General features: G+C 48.2%; 1 protein-coding gene across 1 annotated transcript in view; it reads left to right on the top strand.

Annotated features, from left to right (window-relative positions):
* Positions 1-345: 345 nt before the first annotated feature.
* The window catches only part of IGSF21 (immunoglobin superfamily member 21), a 1330939-nt gene continuing 1313922 nt past the window's right edge, over positions 346-17362 (top strand). The window contains exon 1 of the mRNA XM_085608163.1: positions 346-1457. Coding sequence (XP_085464289.1) covers positions 1394-1457 — 64 coding nt within the window. The 5' untranslated portion in view covers positions 346-1393. The remainder of the gene's footprint in view (positions 1458-17362) is intronic.

The raw sequence follows: 17362 nt of genomic DNA, 5'->3' as shown, positions 1-17362 counted from the left end.
GTTCCGGACAGTCCATGCTCAAGACCCACGAGACGTGGGTTGGGATGAAGCAGCAGCATCCACCGGTGTACCACGTTGGGCTTCCTGGGTGACCGGAGAATGTGAGAGCTGCATCGTCCCCACCATAAAAGCATGCCCCCCTCCCCACCCGCAGCCCCAGTGCGCTCCATCCCGCTACAATAAATCGGCTTAGAGAAGGAGAGCACAGGAGGCTGCCGCGGATTAGAGGAAAGTCGCCGAATATCTAGCCGCTGCGGGGCGCGGCGGGCGGGGCGTGGGGGGCCAGCGAGGGGTGAGCGCGGAGATGCGAGCGCGAGAGAGCGTGCGAGCTCGAGAGACAGAGGGAGAGCGCGAGCGGAGCGCCTCAGCAAGCCGGCTCTCCACGGCAGGTGCAGCCGCTCGCGCGCCTTCCGCGCCCCCGTCACGGCTCTGGAGGGAGGCGGTCGGAAGGGGACGCTCGCCTTCCCCGACGTCCCTGTGCTTGTATGTGGATGTTTAATGTAGCACCAGCAGCCGAGGCGCGGGGACCCGGTATCACCGGAGAGCGGTGACAGAAGGCGGGCATCTGAGGGCAGCGGTGAGATACCGGTCCGCGGAGACGATACCGCCTGATGCGGATAGAATACCGCCGGTACGCGCCCGCGATATCGGCCGCCAGGGAACACCATACAGCTCGCGGGCAAGATACCGCAAGATAATAGCCGCGGACAATATACCGCCGGTCAGATTTAACCGTATCACGTACAATATACCGCCCGTGGACAAGATACCACCGGGAGGGCATCGAACTTCAAGGAGCAAAGGGTGAAAAGGTCAAGAGTTCCGGTACAGGAGAGCGATAGTGTCTGGTCTGCAACGAGAACATAGTTTTGAAGAAACGAGAGTGCCCAACCGGTGTGGTGGATTAATCCACAAATACCATACTACTGTTCTCTGGAGGGTAGTACCGGGTATAGCGGACTGAGTGTTCGCTGTGGAGGTCTCACAGCGCGGATTCCGAGGAGGCACGGATCGATACTCACCGCCAAGATGCGCACCTAATGTGTGCGCAGCGGAGGATGCTGTGGGTACCACGAACATGCACTGCGGCCACGGAAGTTTTCTTTGGGAGAAAGTAGGAAGCGCCTAGCGGGGTTTGTGGCGCTTGAAGAACACGAGATTAAGCCGCAGCTTCCGTAGGAACGACACATTGGGAGTCTAGGGTCGTACTATTCATCCTGGGGAGCTGCTGTTTTTCGGGAAAGCTCTAAAGCGGTTTCTCCTCACCGTCTTCTGTGGGTGCTCAGGATGTTCCCGGGGCTCTTGCGTCGCCCGACGGCGCCCCTCAGCGGCTGGCCTTGCCAGGCAGGCCGCCCGGTTTGATGCCCATGGAGCGGCGCTCCCCCGGGGTAGGATGGGAAACATGAACTTCTTCTGGGTCAGCTTGCTGCTGCTGGACCTGCTAGACCTGGTACTCGGTGAGTCCAAGCGCGTGTCACACCACCTCCAGAGCCCCCCTCACCTAAACTCGTCCACCGAAGCATTTTAAGCCCATCTACACCTCCTACCACTTCACAGGGCTCATCTTCAACCTACCCAAAGCCATATTCATTCTACCCTAGCATACTACTTCTTCATCTAAACATCTCCAGAGCCCTTCATTCCACCAGTCCTGAACCCTCACCTACCTCCATCCTCCTTCAACTCCTACCTGTCACCAAAACCCATCTTCAACTTACCCAAACACACTACTCACCTACTTAACCCATCATCAGTCAAACCCTACTTCCAACCTATTACCCAAGTCCATCTGCAGCCTACCCCAAGATCTAACCCCTACACCAATATCCAGCCTTTTACTCAAACCCATTAAACCTGCTGCTGCTTCCTATCCCTCACCAAAACCACATTTCTGCCCTCTTAGTCTTTTCCTGCCCTCTGCCCCTGCACCCAAACCTTCATTTTGCCTACCTCCTTATTCTATCTACTCAACTATTCCATTTGATGACCCTTTTGGTTAATCCCTGCTCCCTCCACAAGCCCCTCTTTCAGCCTACCCAACATTCTACGCCCTCATCTCAACCCATCTTCTGAACTCCACAGCCCACCCCTCACCCCACAGCTCCCCCAAGTTTCCCTCCAACCTACTGCATCAATCTACCGATTCCATAATCCGACTTTCATGCTACATCTACCCCTCACCTGAGCCCATCACCTACTTGCCTCGATGAACCAACCTCCAGAACCCTACTCACCTAAAGGCGCTGCTTTCCTCTTAAGCTCTACCCTTACTGCTGGAGACCCCTCACCTCAGGCCACCTGCTCAACCTTTAACATTGATCGGCGTTTGAAAAACCTCCAAACCAGCCGACTCGTACTTCCAGCGTTTTTCTCACCAACTCCTCTCATGAGCTTCCTCAACCCACAGCAGCCTCACAAATGTAGCTCCCAGAATGTAAATAGGGCCGAGAAATTCGCATAATTTACTTTTGCGTAATTATACGAAATGTCAGCAACATTGCCGAAATTATGCGTAATGGTGAAATACAAATCTAGCACATGGAGCTGTATTTCAGAGCAAAATGAGATGTCTCGTTCAGTTTGGCTGTAAGAATTCATTTTGTGCGAAAATAATAGTGCTAAATATAGCACTGCGAACAAAAGCCAATAATGTTGTTCCAGTGCCTTTTCTGTAAACTTTGATTGTGAATGGTGCTGAACCGCACACGATTGTTCGGTGTGGTTTAGAAGTATAACTTGGGTAATTTTAAACTCAGTGTAACATTACCAAAATGACGCCACTGATACCTACCTGCTTGATATCTCCGGGCCTCGAATTTTCCCTTTACCTCCAGAGCCCCTTCACCTCCACTTAACCATAGCTCGAACCCCTCATCGCCACTCTCTGCAATCACTGTCTTTACATTTTCCAATCCACTTTGTTAATCCCTCACATCACGTACTCACGGCCATGTCCCTAAACCCTTTCAATTTCAATATGCCCTTACTCTCTCAGAAGCCCCCAACCTGTCCCTGCCTCAGAACCTTTCCCTCTCATACCAATCACCCCTTTTTGCCCACTTCCCCTCAAACTACCTGGCCTTCTGTTCTGAGAGCCTCAGCTTCACCTGTCCCGGCCATCCACCTGCCCTCCTACGCCCCAACCTCCTGTCCTGAGCAGTCACCTCATCCTCACACCATCACTCGAGCTCACTCACCTCAGATCACCCCTCATCTCAGCCCACTCCCACGTCTAGCCCATCACCTCCTCGGCCTCTTACATCAACCCACGTCACCTCCTAATCTCTACAACCTCCCAACCCGTCAGTTACACTTGACACCTCAGTCTGACCCCACCTCATCCCACCCATTTCCTTGCTTTCCGTCTCACGTCTTCAACCTACCGACAGCGTACCTTTCCTCACCCCACCAGGACCTGCCTTCCCTCTCTTCACTCCTTACCCTCTCACCATCAGAGCCCGCGCCATCCTCGGAGGCCGTCTCAGCCCCACTGTCGCCGCCGCTGTCTTGACCATGATGGTGGCGGACATTGCTTAGCACTGAACTTTGCTTGTGTCTGAAGGGAGTTGGGGTCATGCTGGGGTGAACGTGTCTGGGGGTCATTCTGGCCTTGCGTGTGCGCGCATGAGATTCGCCTCAGAATCCATGTTGGGGGTGAGGTCTGCGTCAGTGGGGTTACTCTCTGCGTGTAATGAGTGGTGAGCGCGAGCAGCAGCCTTAACCTACCTCAATGAACCTATCCCCGCCATACTGGCGAGCGCCCGCTTCTCCTGTGGCTTTTTCTCGAACAGGCTGGCGAGAAAGGTGCCTTCCTCCCTCCCCACGCCCCGGGCCTTTAAGTGGGGAGGGTTCCCCCAGACATCAGACCCGGCAGTAATTGAAAACTGTCTTCGAAGCGGGGCTGTAGCAGCCCAACATTCGTGTCCTTATCTTTATAGGTAAAAACAAAAATAATTTCTCGATATATCTTAATAGTGACTGTAAAACCATTAAGGAAATCCATGGCTCCTGTTTGCATTTAACGTTTTACTTCCCTAAGCGTAGTTGCCTTTTCCAGTAAGGTGTTTTACTTTAGTTTTGTTTTCAGGCAGCCTATTATGCCTGTAAACTGGGCCACAGGTAGGTGTCTGTGGGTTCAGGTTGTTGGGGGCTGTTCATGTTTGGGTGGGTGCTTGTAACGGGTCACAGTGAGGAGCTGGGGAGCTGTGGCTGAACGCTGTGCCAGGCTCTTGTGGTGCCTGTCAGGGGGACTCATAAAGGTGTTCATAATACCTGTTCAAGCAATCCCGGACCCCTCCACAGCCCTCACGTGGCTATCGCGCAATAAGACAGACCACACAAAATTTTGACTTAGCAGAAAAGGTCACTTTATTAGGACAGGTAACTAAGAACCACTTATTGAGACAATATAAATATTATCAAATTGCTTCCCAAACATTTTTGCCACAAACAATTCCAAAAATACCCCAACCAAAATTTACCATAAATTACCCCATGTACTGCCCCAATGGCATCATTTCCTTTTTGACCATTTTGGTTTACCTGTCCAGCTTTTCTTCCACCCTCCCCCCGCCCCAGAGGGAAGGATAAGCCCGCTCCAGACTATCCAAACCCCCAAAAAAACGCCTGAAAGACACACACATGAAATGAAACAAAATGTCACCTGTCCTAACGTGACTTAAGATCAAAAATTTCATTAATATACTTTTTTTTATTATTATTATTATTTTTTTTTTATATATATATATATATAAATATACATATATATATAAACACACATATATATATATATTTTTTAATTTTATTTTTTTTTACAGAAAAAGAGGGTGGGAGGGAGGGTCACAAAAAACAACCGTCTCGTTACCTCAGCACTCGTTTCCCGCCCAACCGTCTCTCTAGGGTGAAAACATAAGCCCCGCCCCCTACCTAACTACGCAACTTGCTGCGTGGTCTGTACCATCGCGCGAACCGTCCCAGGGGGACACCCGGCTCGCGCCACGGTCCCCCCGGGTCCCATTGTGACGTTTTTATTGTGATTATATGTACGAGTATGGAGGCAGGCACACACGTGTTTAAGTATTGGCGAGGTGAAAGTAAAAGTGCGTACTCGTGAGCGGGTGTGTTGTGTGTGGAGGAAGGCGAAGCGAAGGGGACAGGAGGAGGTGGGTGCAGAAGGGAGAACATGCGAAAGAGGAAAGAGATGAGGTTTGAAATATGCACAGGGTCAGTTTCAGAAAGATGGGAGAAAGGGGTGTAAGTGCCTGTCGAAGAGGTTCCGAGCTGAAACATTTTCAAAATCGATTTATTCACAATATCATTAGAGTTCTGTATTGATCAGATACTGCTAACAAGCATTGGCAAAGCCAATAGTTCTACTTTTAGGCGCGTGTATATTATTGTGTGATGTGGTTGGAGGCAATCACAGGAAACTCAGAGGGAGCACTGAAACTCCAGTCTACTGGAATGCTGTGGGAAGGCCAAAATATTAATTCACTTAGTAACGTAAGCCACGCCTCTTGGAAAAGAGGCATAGTTCCGCCTATTTTGGTTACACTCCTTTTAGAGACTCCACACACCTTTTCATCTCACTTATAGCCCTGCCTTGTGCCATTGCAGCTGCATCTTTTATATTTTTTTGTGCTTAGGGGATTGAGGTGGGTAGCTGTGTGACAGCCACCTTCTCCCGCTGTGGCAGTCACAGTCAATAGAGACAGTCACTGAGAGGATGTGGTCCGTCGGCTCCGCTGCCGTCTCTGGTGCAGGAAACCAGGGTTCGAGCCTCGAGGTCGCGTCCACATCCTGCGATTCTGGACAAATCACTTAATCTCCCCGTGCCTGAATGTGTAATGTAATTAAGGGGCTATGTAAAGCGCTCCAATACCTTCGGGTCGAGTTCGCGCTATATTATATGCAAAAACAAAAAAGGTGTTTCAGCATGCTCCCCGGTCTTGACCCTTGAGAAAGGAGAAGAGTGGCAACATGTGGGTACGTTCTTACCCAGTGGGGGGGGGGGGCACTGACATGGCCCAAGAAGCCTCGCGCCTTCCAGACTACCCCACTCTGCTTGGACATAAATCCTTTAGGAAGCTTGGCGAGTGGCTTCAAAATAGATAATAATTGATTCGCCCTTTTAGCACTTTTTGCCACAACTGCGTGCCTTCAAAGCACTGTAAACGACATGTTATCATTGCTACCCTCCACTCAATGCTACTAAGGTTCGACCTTCGCAAGGAGAGGGCCGTAGTCTGAATGCTAGGAATTGAGGAATTGAGTAGAAAAGTATACTTTGCTTTGAAAGAGCACGCATTGCCCCAATCTTATGGCCTCACTGCGCTTTAAATAACATCAATTATAAGGATTACCCACACAGAGTGCTTCTCATTCTGTCACCTTCGCAATAAAATGAACTAAATCTGCGCTGTACGGATTTGAAGGGGGGCTGCTGGTTAAACAAGGGCGCCTGCAGCAGACGCAGCGACACACCGAGCTATCCTGTGTTCAGAGGAGAGAGCGGGAGCGGGTAGTGTTTGTGTGCGTGGGATGTGATGGATAAACAAACCAAATAGCGAACGGAGAAGAGGCGACGACCCCCTCTCCCTCCCACCCTTACACAGTCCGCAAATTGAATTCCAACATCGTACTGGGCTCCGCGCGAGGAGGGCGGGCGGCGTTCCCCCTGCTCGGAGCCGGAGCGCGGCGCTTTCACGTTATGTGACTGGATGTCAAATAGCTTCAGCGCAGCACAGCGCCGCCGAGAGGCGGGGACGCCACGTCCTGGCCAGAGAAGAGCGCCTCGCGCGCGGTGGGGCTGGGGGTGCTGCCGAGGGTGGGTGCACTGGTGCCAAGAGTCAGCGACGAAGGGGTGGTGGGGGAATGTGTGTGTGTGGGGGGTGAGGGGCTTCATGACAAGGAGGCAGGATGACTGCACGAGTCCAGAGGCTGCACGAGCCGAATGCCACAGTCTGTGGGGAGTAAAGAGACAGGTCACTGTTGATGGAGAATGCAGGTTGCAGGAATTGGGAGACAAGAGTACAGGGCGGCTGCAGGGTCAGGAAGTGGAGCTGAGGGAACTGGTGGGACCAGTGGATCACAGGTGCTGGGCGAGGTTGCAGCCAGGGGTTGGAGGGGGCACGGTGCAGGCTGCAGATGATGGAAGAGGTTGGCTGTAGGGGATGGGGAGGGAGACTGCACGAGGTGGATGAAGGTGGCAGGAGGTGCAGGAGACAGGCTGCACGAGGTGGAGAAGTCGGGAGGCAAGGTGCAGCCTGCATAAGGTGGTCGAGGCCGGCTTCGGGAGGTCGCGAAGTCCGGTGGCTGGATGAGGAGTAGGCAGAGTGTAGAAGGGGTAAGAGCCAGGTTGCAGGAGGTGCAGCAGCTCAAGGTACACCGCAGAAGCTCGAGAGAGGAGGCCTCTGCAGGCGACTAACTCGGACAGCGCGAATGCGGGGGCAAGCCACGGGATTTCAGGAGCAGGCACCAAGACCTGAGGGGAGGCATACGCCATCTGACCACTACAGGGGGAGACAGTGGTGTAACTCAAAATGTCCGGCCCCGTGCAGAATACAATGAGGGGCCCATGAGTCTCCCATATCTCATAGATAGGCACTGGTGTGGAGCAGAATTCCCCTCCGTGCGGCAGGGACTGCGGGGCCTATGTTACGCCGCTCAGGGAGGGGGATACACTTGTGGGTGCAAATAGGGGACAGCCTGCAGGGGCCACTCTTTCTTGTGTAGACCAGGGGCTAGGTTTTTTGTTGTTGCAGGTTTTGCAGTTTTTTAAATAGCGCAAACTGGACCCTCAGAATTGGAGCGCTTTACATGAGCACCACTTACATTACACAAGAATACATACATTTTTGTTTGGGGGGTTGGTCAGGGCGAGCAAGGGGAATGGTGTTTCTGGGGTGTAGGGGTCATCAGGATTATAGGTTGGAACAGGGTCTGGCTGGTATTTAGTTAAGGTGACATCAGGGATGCATTAGGCAACAGTCGGGAATTACAATGTGGGTTAAGTTATGGGTTACAGCCAGTCTCTCTGTTGGGTTTCTTTGTTTTAGAGTTATGATGTTTCCCCGCCTCCTGGTTGCACAGCAGTGGGGTCTGTGTCCACAGATGAGCAGGGTGCGAGCTCAGTGGTCTGCGCACCCTACATCTCCACCACAGCACCAGGCTACGGTCTGCTATCCAAACACTGGGACTCAGGACTTCTTGGAAGCATCTCCCTGAGCATTCAGAAAGCGCTTTGACATGTACCAAAACACGTGTGCGCTTTGCACATGTCAAAAATAACTAGTGCGAGAGCACATGGCTGATTCTTTACAGATTTTGTGCCGCTGTGAGCATTTTTAGGCCAGCAGAGGTCAGCCAGCAGGCTTTTGGCATTGAGTGCCAGAGTAGTGTAGCTAATATAGGCTTACTGCGTTAATGCTGGGATTGTGAATGTTCTAAGCATGCAGCAGTTGTCAAAAGCACAAAGAGATCATGCAAAGAGTTCAATTTCCTCCTTGTCTGACCTACCACAACTGTCCCTACATGTATGAGTGCCAGCTCCTCCCTGGAGTCTTACTCAAGCAAAACTAAAAAAAATACACATACAGCTCCCACCGCTTCCCTCTAGGCCACACCCTCATTCGGTGGGACATAAAATCTCTGACCTCATATCCGAAAATCCTGCTGCTTTTTTCTGTGGGTTCGTCATCAAGCAGGATCGTTTGGTGCATGTCTTCGGGATGTGCAGGTAGGTATATTATTGTAGAGAGTATGCATTAGCGACCTTTGGATTCAATGCGGGTTACAACTGGACATTAGAGTCCCTTCCATAGTGTGACCAGCTCTTGCCCCGTATTGTGGGCATAAGAGCTTCATGGAACTGTTCACCGGTGGGGGCGTGCCTGGTGGGAATCAGCCAATGCGTCTCTAGCTGGGGGCAGAGTTTGGGACTCTGCACTATCATTCCCCGAGTCCACGCAGGCCTCTCTATTGGAAGACTCACACTTGGAATATGATCGGGCAAAACTAGTCTCTGGCGTTGGTGTTACTAGTTTCGGAAAGGGTGGCGCAGTAATTGGGGTGTATTCTTTAGAGCAAGGGACTACATGCGGATTGGGCCGCGCTAGGTTTTGGTTTAGTGGTTGATTGGCGGTAGTGACTGGCAAGCACGTTTGGAACATTCACATTGGTGGCTAGCTTCCTAGCAACAGTTGTTGCAGGAAGCAGGGAAATTGTTGAATTTGGGCTTTTTCATTGGCCCAGGTTTGTTGTATAGGATATAATTGGTAGTTTCTTTTCTTTCTTTCCTTTATCCGCGATCAAGGAGGGAGGAAAGAGAGTGGAGGAGTGTAAGAATATTGAAGAGGAGGAGATTCCTTTTATCCTTGTTGATATACAAAGGATAATTGAGGTCGTAGTTTCCGCTGCTTTTCAAGCCAGAGATTATGTGGCCCCTAAGAAAAAGAAGTTGGATTCCCCTGACCCTCCAGATCGTGACTGTGATTCTAAGGATAAGGGAAAGGGAAGATTTATTCAGGGGTCAGAGCTTAAGAATATTTAGCAAATTTGCCACACAATGTTGCTTTTCCAGACCCTCAGGTGGCAGAGGAGAGGAGTTTGGCTCACCATCTTATGTGGGCAAGAAGTTGCAGATTGTGCAAAAAGCAGCGGCTCTACTTCTCACAGAAACACCCAGATTTCAGCCTGCCAGTGAAGCTCTCCGAGATCTCCACTGGCTTCCGGTGGAGCGTAGAGTGTAGTTTAAGTTCCTATTCCTCATTCACATGGAGATTAACAGCATACATCCCCCACTACTACAATCACTGGCCTCCCCCTATCTACCCATTAGGCATCTCAGATCAGCTTCTGACACTCCATGTCTTTTCTGGCACCCAAGCTCTGGAACTCCCTCCCTCCGCAGCTACGTCAGCTGGAGCAGGAACTCCCATTCCATAGAGCCTTGAAGACCTGGCTATTCAAGGAATAGCGTCACATCCAGGCCATTATTCGGTAACTGTGAAAAAAATCCGGGAAGTCTACTGGTAGCCATGTGCTATACAAAAACTACATAATAGAATATGTTATTTTAATTTATTACGCATGCAAATCACCCCCAAAGGGATATCTTGGCGCAGACCAGGACAATATAGACAGGTTAAAGTGAACCTAAAATAGGTGATGGGCATTTACCCCTTTTTGATCCCAAATTCATTTTTAATACTGCCAGGGAGACTCAAGAATAAAGGTAATCCATGATGTCTCCTTAGAAAGTTTTACCCTTCTTTCTTTCCTTACCTTGAGATCCCTTCTAAAGGGAACATCTGTCCCTAGCATTTTGTTCTTTTTACTTTCTTTCTTTTCATTCTCTCCCTCACCACTTGACTTTCTAAAAAAGTGTGCTCTGTCTAAACGTGTTGGTCTGCACCTGGACGTCTGCAGCGGCCCTATGATGAAGCATGCCAGTGCAAAGTGGGTGAGGATAGTATTATAAAATATGTTCATTTTCCCTCTCTGTTTTTCGCCCTTTACTGGAGTAATCTACCTATTTAGGGCAAGTAATGTGGCCCTTTTCTTTTAACAAGTTTCTAGTTAGTCCTTCTCTTTAAGTGAGTTATAAGTCTTAAGCGCCTTCCAGAAATGGGAATGGTTTTCAATGAGGCGTGATTGCGTAGGCAAATAATTCCAAAGATGGGGGGGGGCAGGAAATAGAAATATCCACGGCCGGCTCTGGCCTTCTTAAACCTAGGGACTTTGAGCAAGGGTATATCGCAAGATCTAAGAATTTTCAAAGGAGTGTAGAGCAGGAGCTTGGAGGCTAGGTAAGAGGGTCTTGAGCATGGAGAGCGCTGTGAGTTAGACACCATAGTTTAAAGATGATTCTCTTTCTCCCCGGGAGCCAATGTAGAGACTTAAGAAGAGGGACTGTTGACATGCCCGGGCGGAAGGTTGCAAACGAGACAAACAGCAGTGTTATGGACAACCTGAAGTTTAGAGAGCAAATTCTCATTTATGGAGGCTAAAAGTGAGTTACCGTGATCAAGACGACGGATTACCAGGGCTTGTACAGGGGATTTCCTTGAGGAGAGTGGTAATACAGGGAAAACTCTTCTCAACAGATGTAGCATATGAAAGCAAGAGTGGTGGCCGAGGTGTCTCCTTTCATAGAAAGGGATTGGTCCAGACGGACTCCCAGGTTTTTTTACCACTGGTTCGGGTACAGGACCAGGGCCCAGCTCTGCTAGCCACCAGTCAGGAGCCCAGAGACATTGGGCCCATATCGATATTAAAAAGTGTAGCGCTAAGACAAGAGATCTGGGGGACCCCATAGTCAAGTGATATTGTTTTAGACTTGTAAGGACCTAAGACAATCATTTAGGATCTCAGGGACAAGAAGTCCATTAACCATTTGAGGGCCATTCCATGGATCCCTATTTCCTGTAGTCTGTCAAGAAGTTGAGGATGAAACACCGTATCAAATGCTGCTGACACATCTAACAGAACTAGCATTGTAGGGACATTGGCATCAAGAGAGCATTTGATATGTTCGGTGACCACAAACAAGGCAGTCTCAGTACTGTGAAGAGGTCTAAAGCCATGCGGAGAGCTGTCTAATAGGTTGTTAGCCTCAAGGTAGGTTGTCAGTTGCCGTTGATTTTTTTTTCCAGTAGCTTAGACAACAGAGGAAGGAGTGAAACAGGATGGTAGTTAGCAAGATCAGTAGGGACTATATTGGATTTTTTGGGATGGGCCTGATAATGGCCGACTACCAATCTAAGGGGACTTTCTCAGTAGTTATTGATAAATTGAGTAAGGAGCAGATTTGGGGTGCCAATTCACAAGCAAGATTCAACAGAACTCTGGGAGGACAGACATCTGTAGGGGAGCCGAATTTCGCAGACCTTAAAAGGTTAACGGTGATTTCTGGGGAGATTTCTTTAAAATGACCTAAATTAATGGTTGAGTCAGTAAGAAGAGGCGTGACTGTAGCCTCTCATGGGGTTCGAGAGTGATGGTAGAGAAATTTAGGTAGATCTCCTTTATTTTACCATCAAAATGATATGCCAGGGGGTCGCAAGGAGATTGAGGCGGAATTGGTTCTGAGGAGCAGGCCGCTGGATTTATGAAGGAGTTGAGAATTTTGAAAAGTGCTTTAGAAGATTTCCATGCCTCTCCAATTTTTGTCGCAATATGGGTTTTGCGGGCTAGTTTGATGTTGCAATGGTATGTGGTTAGGCCAATTTATAGGTAGTTTTGTCAGCAGGGAGATTAGTCAAACGTCATCTCCTTTACAGTCTTTCACAGGCGGCTTTTTCAGTCCTTAGGTCAGGCGTTTACCAAGGAGCATGAGGTCTGTGAGTGCACTTTTTGCCCGGCTGTGAGGGGCGATTTTATCAAAAGCTGAATTTAGTAGTATATTGAAATTGGAGAGAGCTAGGCCCATGTGAGCGATGTCAGAGGGCAAAGAGGGCACTTGTTCATTTGCCCATGCAAGCAGGTAATTTTTTTGCCACTGTCTGGATGGCTTGTTATGGCATGTAGGTACTTGGCTTTTTGTCTTGATGGCGGGGAGATGAAAACCGATAAGTGAATGGTCAGACCAATGGACGGGTTTAGGAGGGTCAATGCTAACTAGAGGTGTCATCGAGAAAATTAAGTCAAGGGTGTGACCTGCAGAATGAGTCGGGCCCGTAACTTGTTGGCGTAACCCCAGCGTTTCTAAGTCAGAAAGTAGTTGGTTAGTGTCAAGGTTCATTGTGTCTTCGCCATGGAAGTTAAAATCTAATAGTAGAAACTGCTGGGTTGAAAGTACACAGGGGCTATGAATTCTAAAAGACGATGGCTGAAGTACTTTTTTGGGCCAGGTGGACGATAAACTAGGGCTCCTTTCCAAGAGAGTTTAGAGGAAAGGTCAAGTTTGAAGATACATGATTCCAATCAGTCTTCTGAGACGGAGTCAATTATTGTTGCCGTAACATTTTTATCAGAGATAATAGCGATACCCCCACCAGCCTTAATAACTCTGTCTAGTCTTAGCATTTTAAAATTGGCCGGAAGAGCGAGAGTGATAGAATAGATGGAGGATTTATTTGCAAACTACTAGAGAAGGAAGCCTGACACTCTTCCTTTGCATAAATCTGTCCAGAATGTTCTGGAAGAATAGAAGTATGTGGACAAACATGCTTTTCCAAGATTCCTGGCTAAGAGGTATCTGCTTCAGGGGTTTGCAGAGTCATTCCCTATGGTGGTGAAGGTGGATACGCTATGGGCTGGGCCCGCTTCTCAGGGTGTGATTGGTTTTGCGGATGCAGTGCCATCAGACCCTGGTGACAAGCGAGTTGAAGGGGGGCTGAAGAGTTACTTTGCTGCTTATACTTTTGCAATCATATCAGCTGCATATACCAGCTACATGGTACAGTCAAAGCTGAAGGACTGTCAGAATATTTCTGAGAAAATGCTTCGGGATGATGATCCCACAGAGTCCATGGCTATGTTGGAGCAGCGGTTGCATTTCTTGTCCGACCTTTCTTATGATTCACTTAGTTCTTCAGCAGCGGCTGCTGATGCTGTATCCATTGCTGCCACACAGCAGTTGTGGCTTAAGCCGCGGAAGGCGGACGCTGCACAGAAAAGTGTCCTCATGAAAATTCCCTTCACGGGTTTTAAGCTATCTGAGGATCCATTGGAGGTGAAGAGGAAGAAAATGGTGGAGGACAAAAAAATGTTGTCTCCTGTCCCTCAGCCTCAAAAGAGAAATTATGCTGGTTATAAAAGGGCTTTTTAAGCAGACATTTCAGAACAAAATGGCAACTCAGCAGTGTCATGGTACGGGATGAGGCCGGGGAGTCCCTTCCTTTAATAAGTCCCAGGACCAGCAGGGAGGTTCCGATACTGCCTCTCAGGCTACGTCATGACTTGTTTTGACTCCAGAAGGGGGCCCGGTTGAGTGTTGCCTCAGGAATTTTTGCCAGTTTGGGAGAAATTTGTCAGAGATCATTGTGTGCTCCAAATTATCAGATTGCGGTATCGGATAGAGATTTTGAATCCTCCCTCAGAAGTTTTTAATTCTACCCCTCTCTGAAAGTATTCTTCTATCCTGCTCTTCTCTGAAGATCTCCTGGATCCATTTTCTTCTCTGAAAATCTCTTTTTAATCTATCCTTTTCTGTAGGTCTCCCCAACTACTGTTATTTTCTTAAGCTCTTCTGCAACCATTTCTCCTCTAAGGTTATCACATGGGTACTCACACACATTTGACCCAGGGCCACAAAGTTTGGTATATGGTGTGACCGAGGGCCACGCTGATGCCAGCGTTGGGTGTAAAGTGGGTGTGGGGGAAGCAAAGCATGTATATCTAGTGGCTGTCTTTAAATATGAAGGTGTTTCTAAAGGTAAGGGCCTAATTACTTCCTTTTCCTAACTGCAATTAATCTTTAAATAAGTGATTGCTGTATATTTAACATTTTTTTCCATGTTAGTGCTGAGTCGAGTAAACAACAGCCTAGTGCTGCTGCAGCCCAGGGGGCCGCATGTGAAGGTCAGGAGGGCGCATGCGGCCCCCGGGCCGTACTTTGAGTATCACTGTTCTATACTGTTCACCTCTGAAGTTCTTTTTCCAGCATGTCCTTCTCAGAAGCTCTACTGCTCTGTCCTTCTCTGACATTCTCCTTCCATAGTGTTTTTCTCTACATTTTTCACCACACCCCGCTTGTCTGTGAATTTCTTCTATCCTGCCCTCTATGAAGTTCTCTTTCCACCCCAGCCATCTGTTAAGTTCTTCCATCCTGTCATTCTCTAAAGTTTTCCTATCATCCTGCACTTCTTTGAAGTTTGACAGCATCCCATTTCATCTTTAAGCTCTCATTTCTTACTGCCCTGCTGCAAAAGACGACTTGTTCCTCATTATCATTCTCTCAAGGTCTTTATTTAACTATTTTTATTTGTCGGAAAACCCACTCCTTTCCAAACTCTCCTGTAAAAAACTCCTTTTCTATTTGTTTTCTCTGAATGTAGGATAGGATAGGATAGGATGTACATTTGTGGAGCGCGAATTGCTGCCCGGAGGCGTCCAAGCGCTGAAGAATACCCATAATCCGCACAGAAGCCCAAGAGGGGAGAGAAGGGGACTTAGACTGAATGAAATAGAAAAGTTTTCAGTTGTTTTCGGAAGGCTGTGAGGTTAGAGTTTGCTCTAAGATGCAACGGGAGAGTGTTCCAAGCCCTGGCAGCATTATGAGAAAATGCTCTGCCTCCGGCTCTAGCTCTTTAAAGCCCCACGCTGCTCTCTGATGGTTTCCTCTCCCAGACTCACCTGTGACGGTCACTTTATTTGCGTGTTACTCTAAGAGGTGACTCATTCCATGCATTCGTCTTCCGAAAGTTACGTCGTTTGCCAGTAACCTTTTTTGTAGTTCCTCCAGCCTTCTGTTATTCCATAAAGGACTCCTCCACCCTCTTTGTCCTTCCTTGAATGCCTTCTCCGTCTCCATTCACCCGGAGGATCTTCTCCCACCATGTGCATCCTTGACCCTTTCAACAGTTACAGTGTGGGAGATAAAGGAGATTGAGACACACAAAAGTCTCCTCAACCTTCCAGACATGCCAGCATTCCTCTATAATGAATGCAACCTCTGACGTTAAATGGGACCAACAATGACGCCGCTCTTCCTTACACATAGAAAAGGCTCCAATTGTGCTCCCAGCAAATCTGCGACCACAACATCAACATTCTTTTAATAAAGAAGTTCACATGAACCGTCCACTTGGCCTTGTGAGGCGGTCTGAGCATTTTGTTCCATGTGATGTTTTGCCATTGCCCTTGAATAGGCTGGATCATTGTTTCCATGGTTCCATGGTGTCCACATTTCTGCATTTCACTCAAAAGTGACTCACGCCACTGGACCTGCCAATGAAGACGATGAAAGAGAAAAGTGTGTTGTTAATGGTTGTATGTGCAGACGGGGGTGTGAGGGTGTCACCGTCCAGAAGGTGATAGTTTTGCAGGATTTTTTCGAGATGAGTGGATTCTCAAGCCATGTTTTCTTTTAGCATAAATCATCACACAAGACTCCCATGACCTACCAACAGACCTGCTAGAAACAAAAGCAGGTCAATGGATGTTCCAAAACCCATACTCTAGAGCAAACTGGCTTTGCTCCTCTTGGCTGAACCCTCCCAACCATCGGTGGTCCGTGAGACTCATGAAAACTGTGCGTCTGCACTGACCATTGGAGAGACTAAGGAATATCAGAACCACGAGTGAGTGAAATTGCGTCATTTTTTCGCGTATATTTTCCTGCTTTTTGCAAAATCATTCTTTCAATACAAAATGTTTTTTCGAAAGTATCTTGCGTGAATCTTGTAAGCAAGTGTGCACATTAAATAAAGAAAAATCTTGTGAGATACCAGCAGGAGACTTGTTCGAGCAGAATATGTCTCTCGACAAGGATTTACTGTCTGAACTATTGTGGTAGACTTTTTAAAAAATGTAGATGCTTACAAATGATTATGCTAAATTGCTTAATGAGAAATTTCATGGATTTCATATAATATATTTTTTTTTTTTTTAAATTCGCTGGTGCAATTACAATTTTGTCCTGCCTCATTAGAAGTTGGGTCAGATTCTAATTCTCAGTAACTATTTTAATTGTTCATCAGCGGTAAGAGTTAGTGAGATAGACAATGAGACAGACAGACAGACCGACGGGCGGACGGACAGACAGAGAAACAAAGAGACAGATAGACAGACAGTGAGATAGATAGATAGAGAGAGAGAGAGAGAGAGAGAGAGAGAGAGAGATAGAGAGAGAGAGAGAGACAGAGAGCGAGAGAGAGAGAGAGAGAGAGAGAGAGAGAGAGAGAGATAAGACCAATGTCCAGTCACATGCATTTCTTTAAAGAGGAATAGTTCTTTAATATACACTTGATTAGTGCACCAAAGTACTAAAATAAAGAGTGATAGAACTTTGCAGTAATTCGTTTTGAGTTTTACATAGGTATTCAAGCCAACAACTTTAGGGATCCGGTTGGTGAATCTTGGTGTGGTCGTACGGGAGAGCTGTCCTCTAATTCCATCTCTCGTTTGAGCTAGGAAAAATTGGTTTGTTCATATCTGCACATTTTCCTGTATTTGTGATTCAGATTTGGTCAATCCACGAGATATACATTGCTTTCTAATTGAGGCTGAGCACTCAAAGTGAGGTTTTCCTGGGTCCCAATGAGCACCAGGGGCCTGCATACCCTCACCTCAAACTAGTAGGCCTCATCCAGGGTCTTTGGCTACAGAATCAAGCCTTGAGTCCTGTGGACTTCAAAGTGAGGGTCCGGTTGCTTCCTGTAAACAGAGAACTCCAAGACTTTGGTTCGTTTCCATGGGG

The sequence above is a fragment of the Triturus cristatus genome, chromosome 1_2, assembly GCF_964204655.1.
Source record: "Triturus cristatus chromosome 1_2, aTriCri1.1, whole genome shotgun sequence".
NCBI lineage: Eukaryota > Metazoa > Chordata > Amphibia > Caudata > Salamandridae > Triturus > Triturus cristatus.
This window is presented reverse-complemented; position numbering and strand designations above follow the sequence as displayed.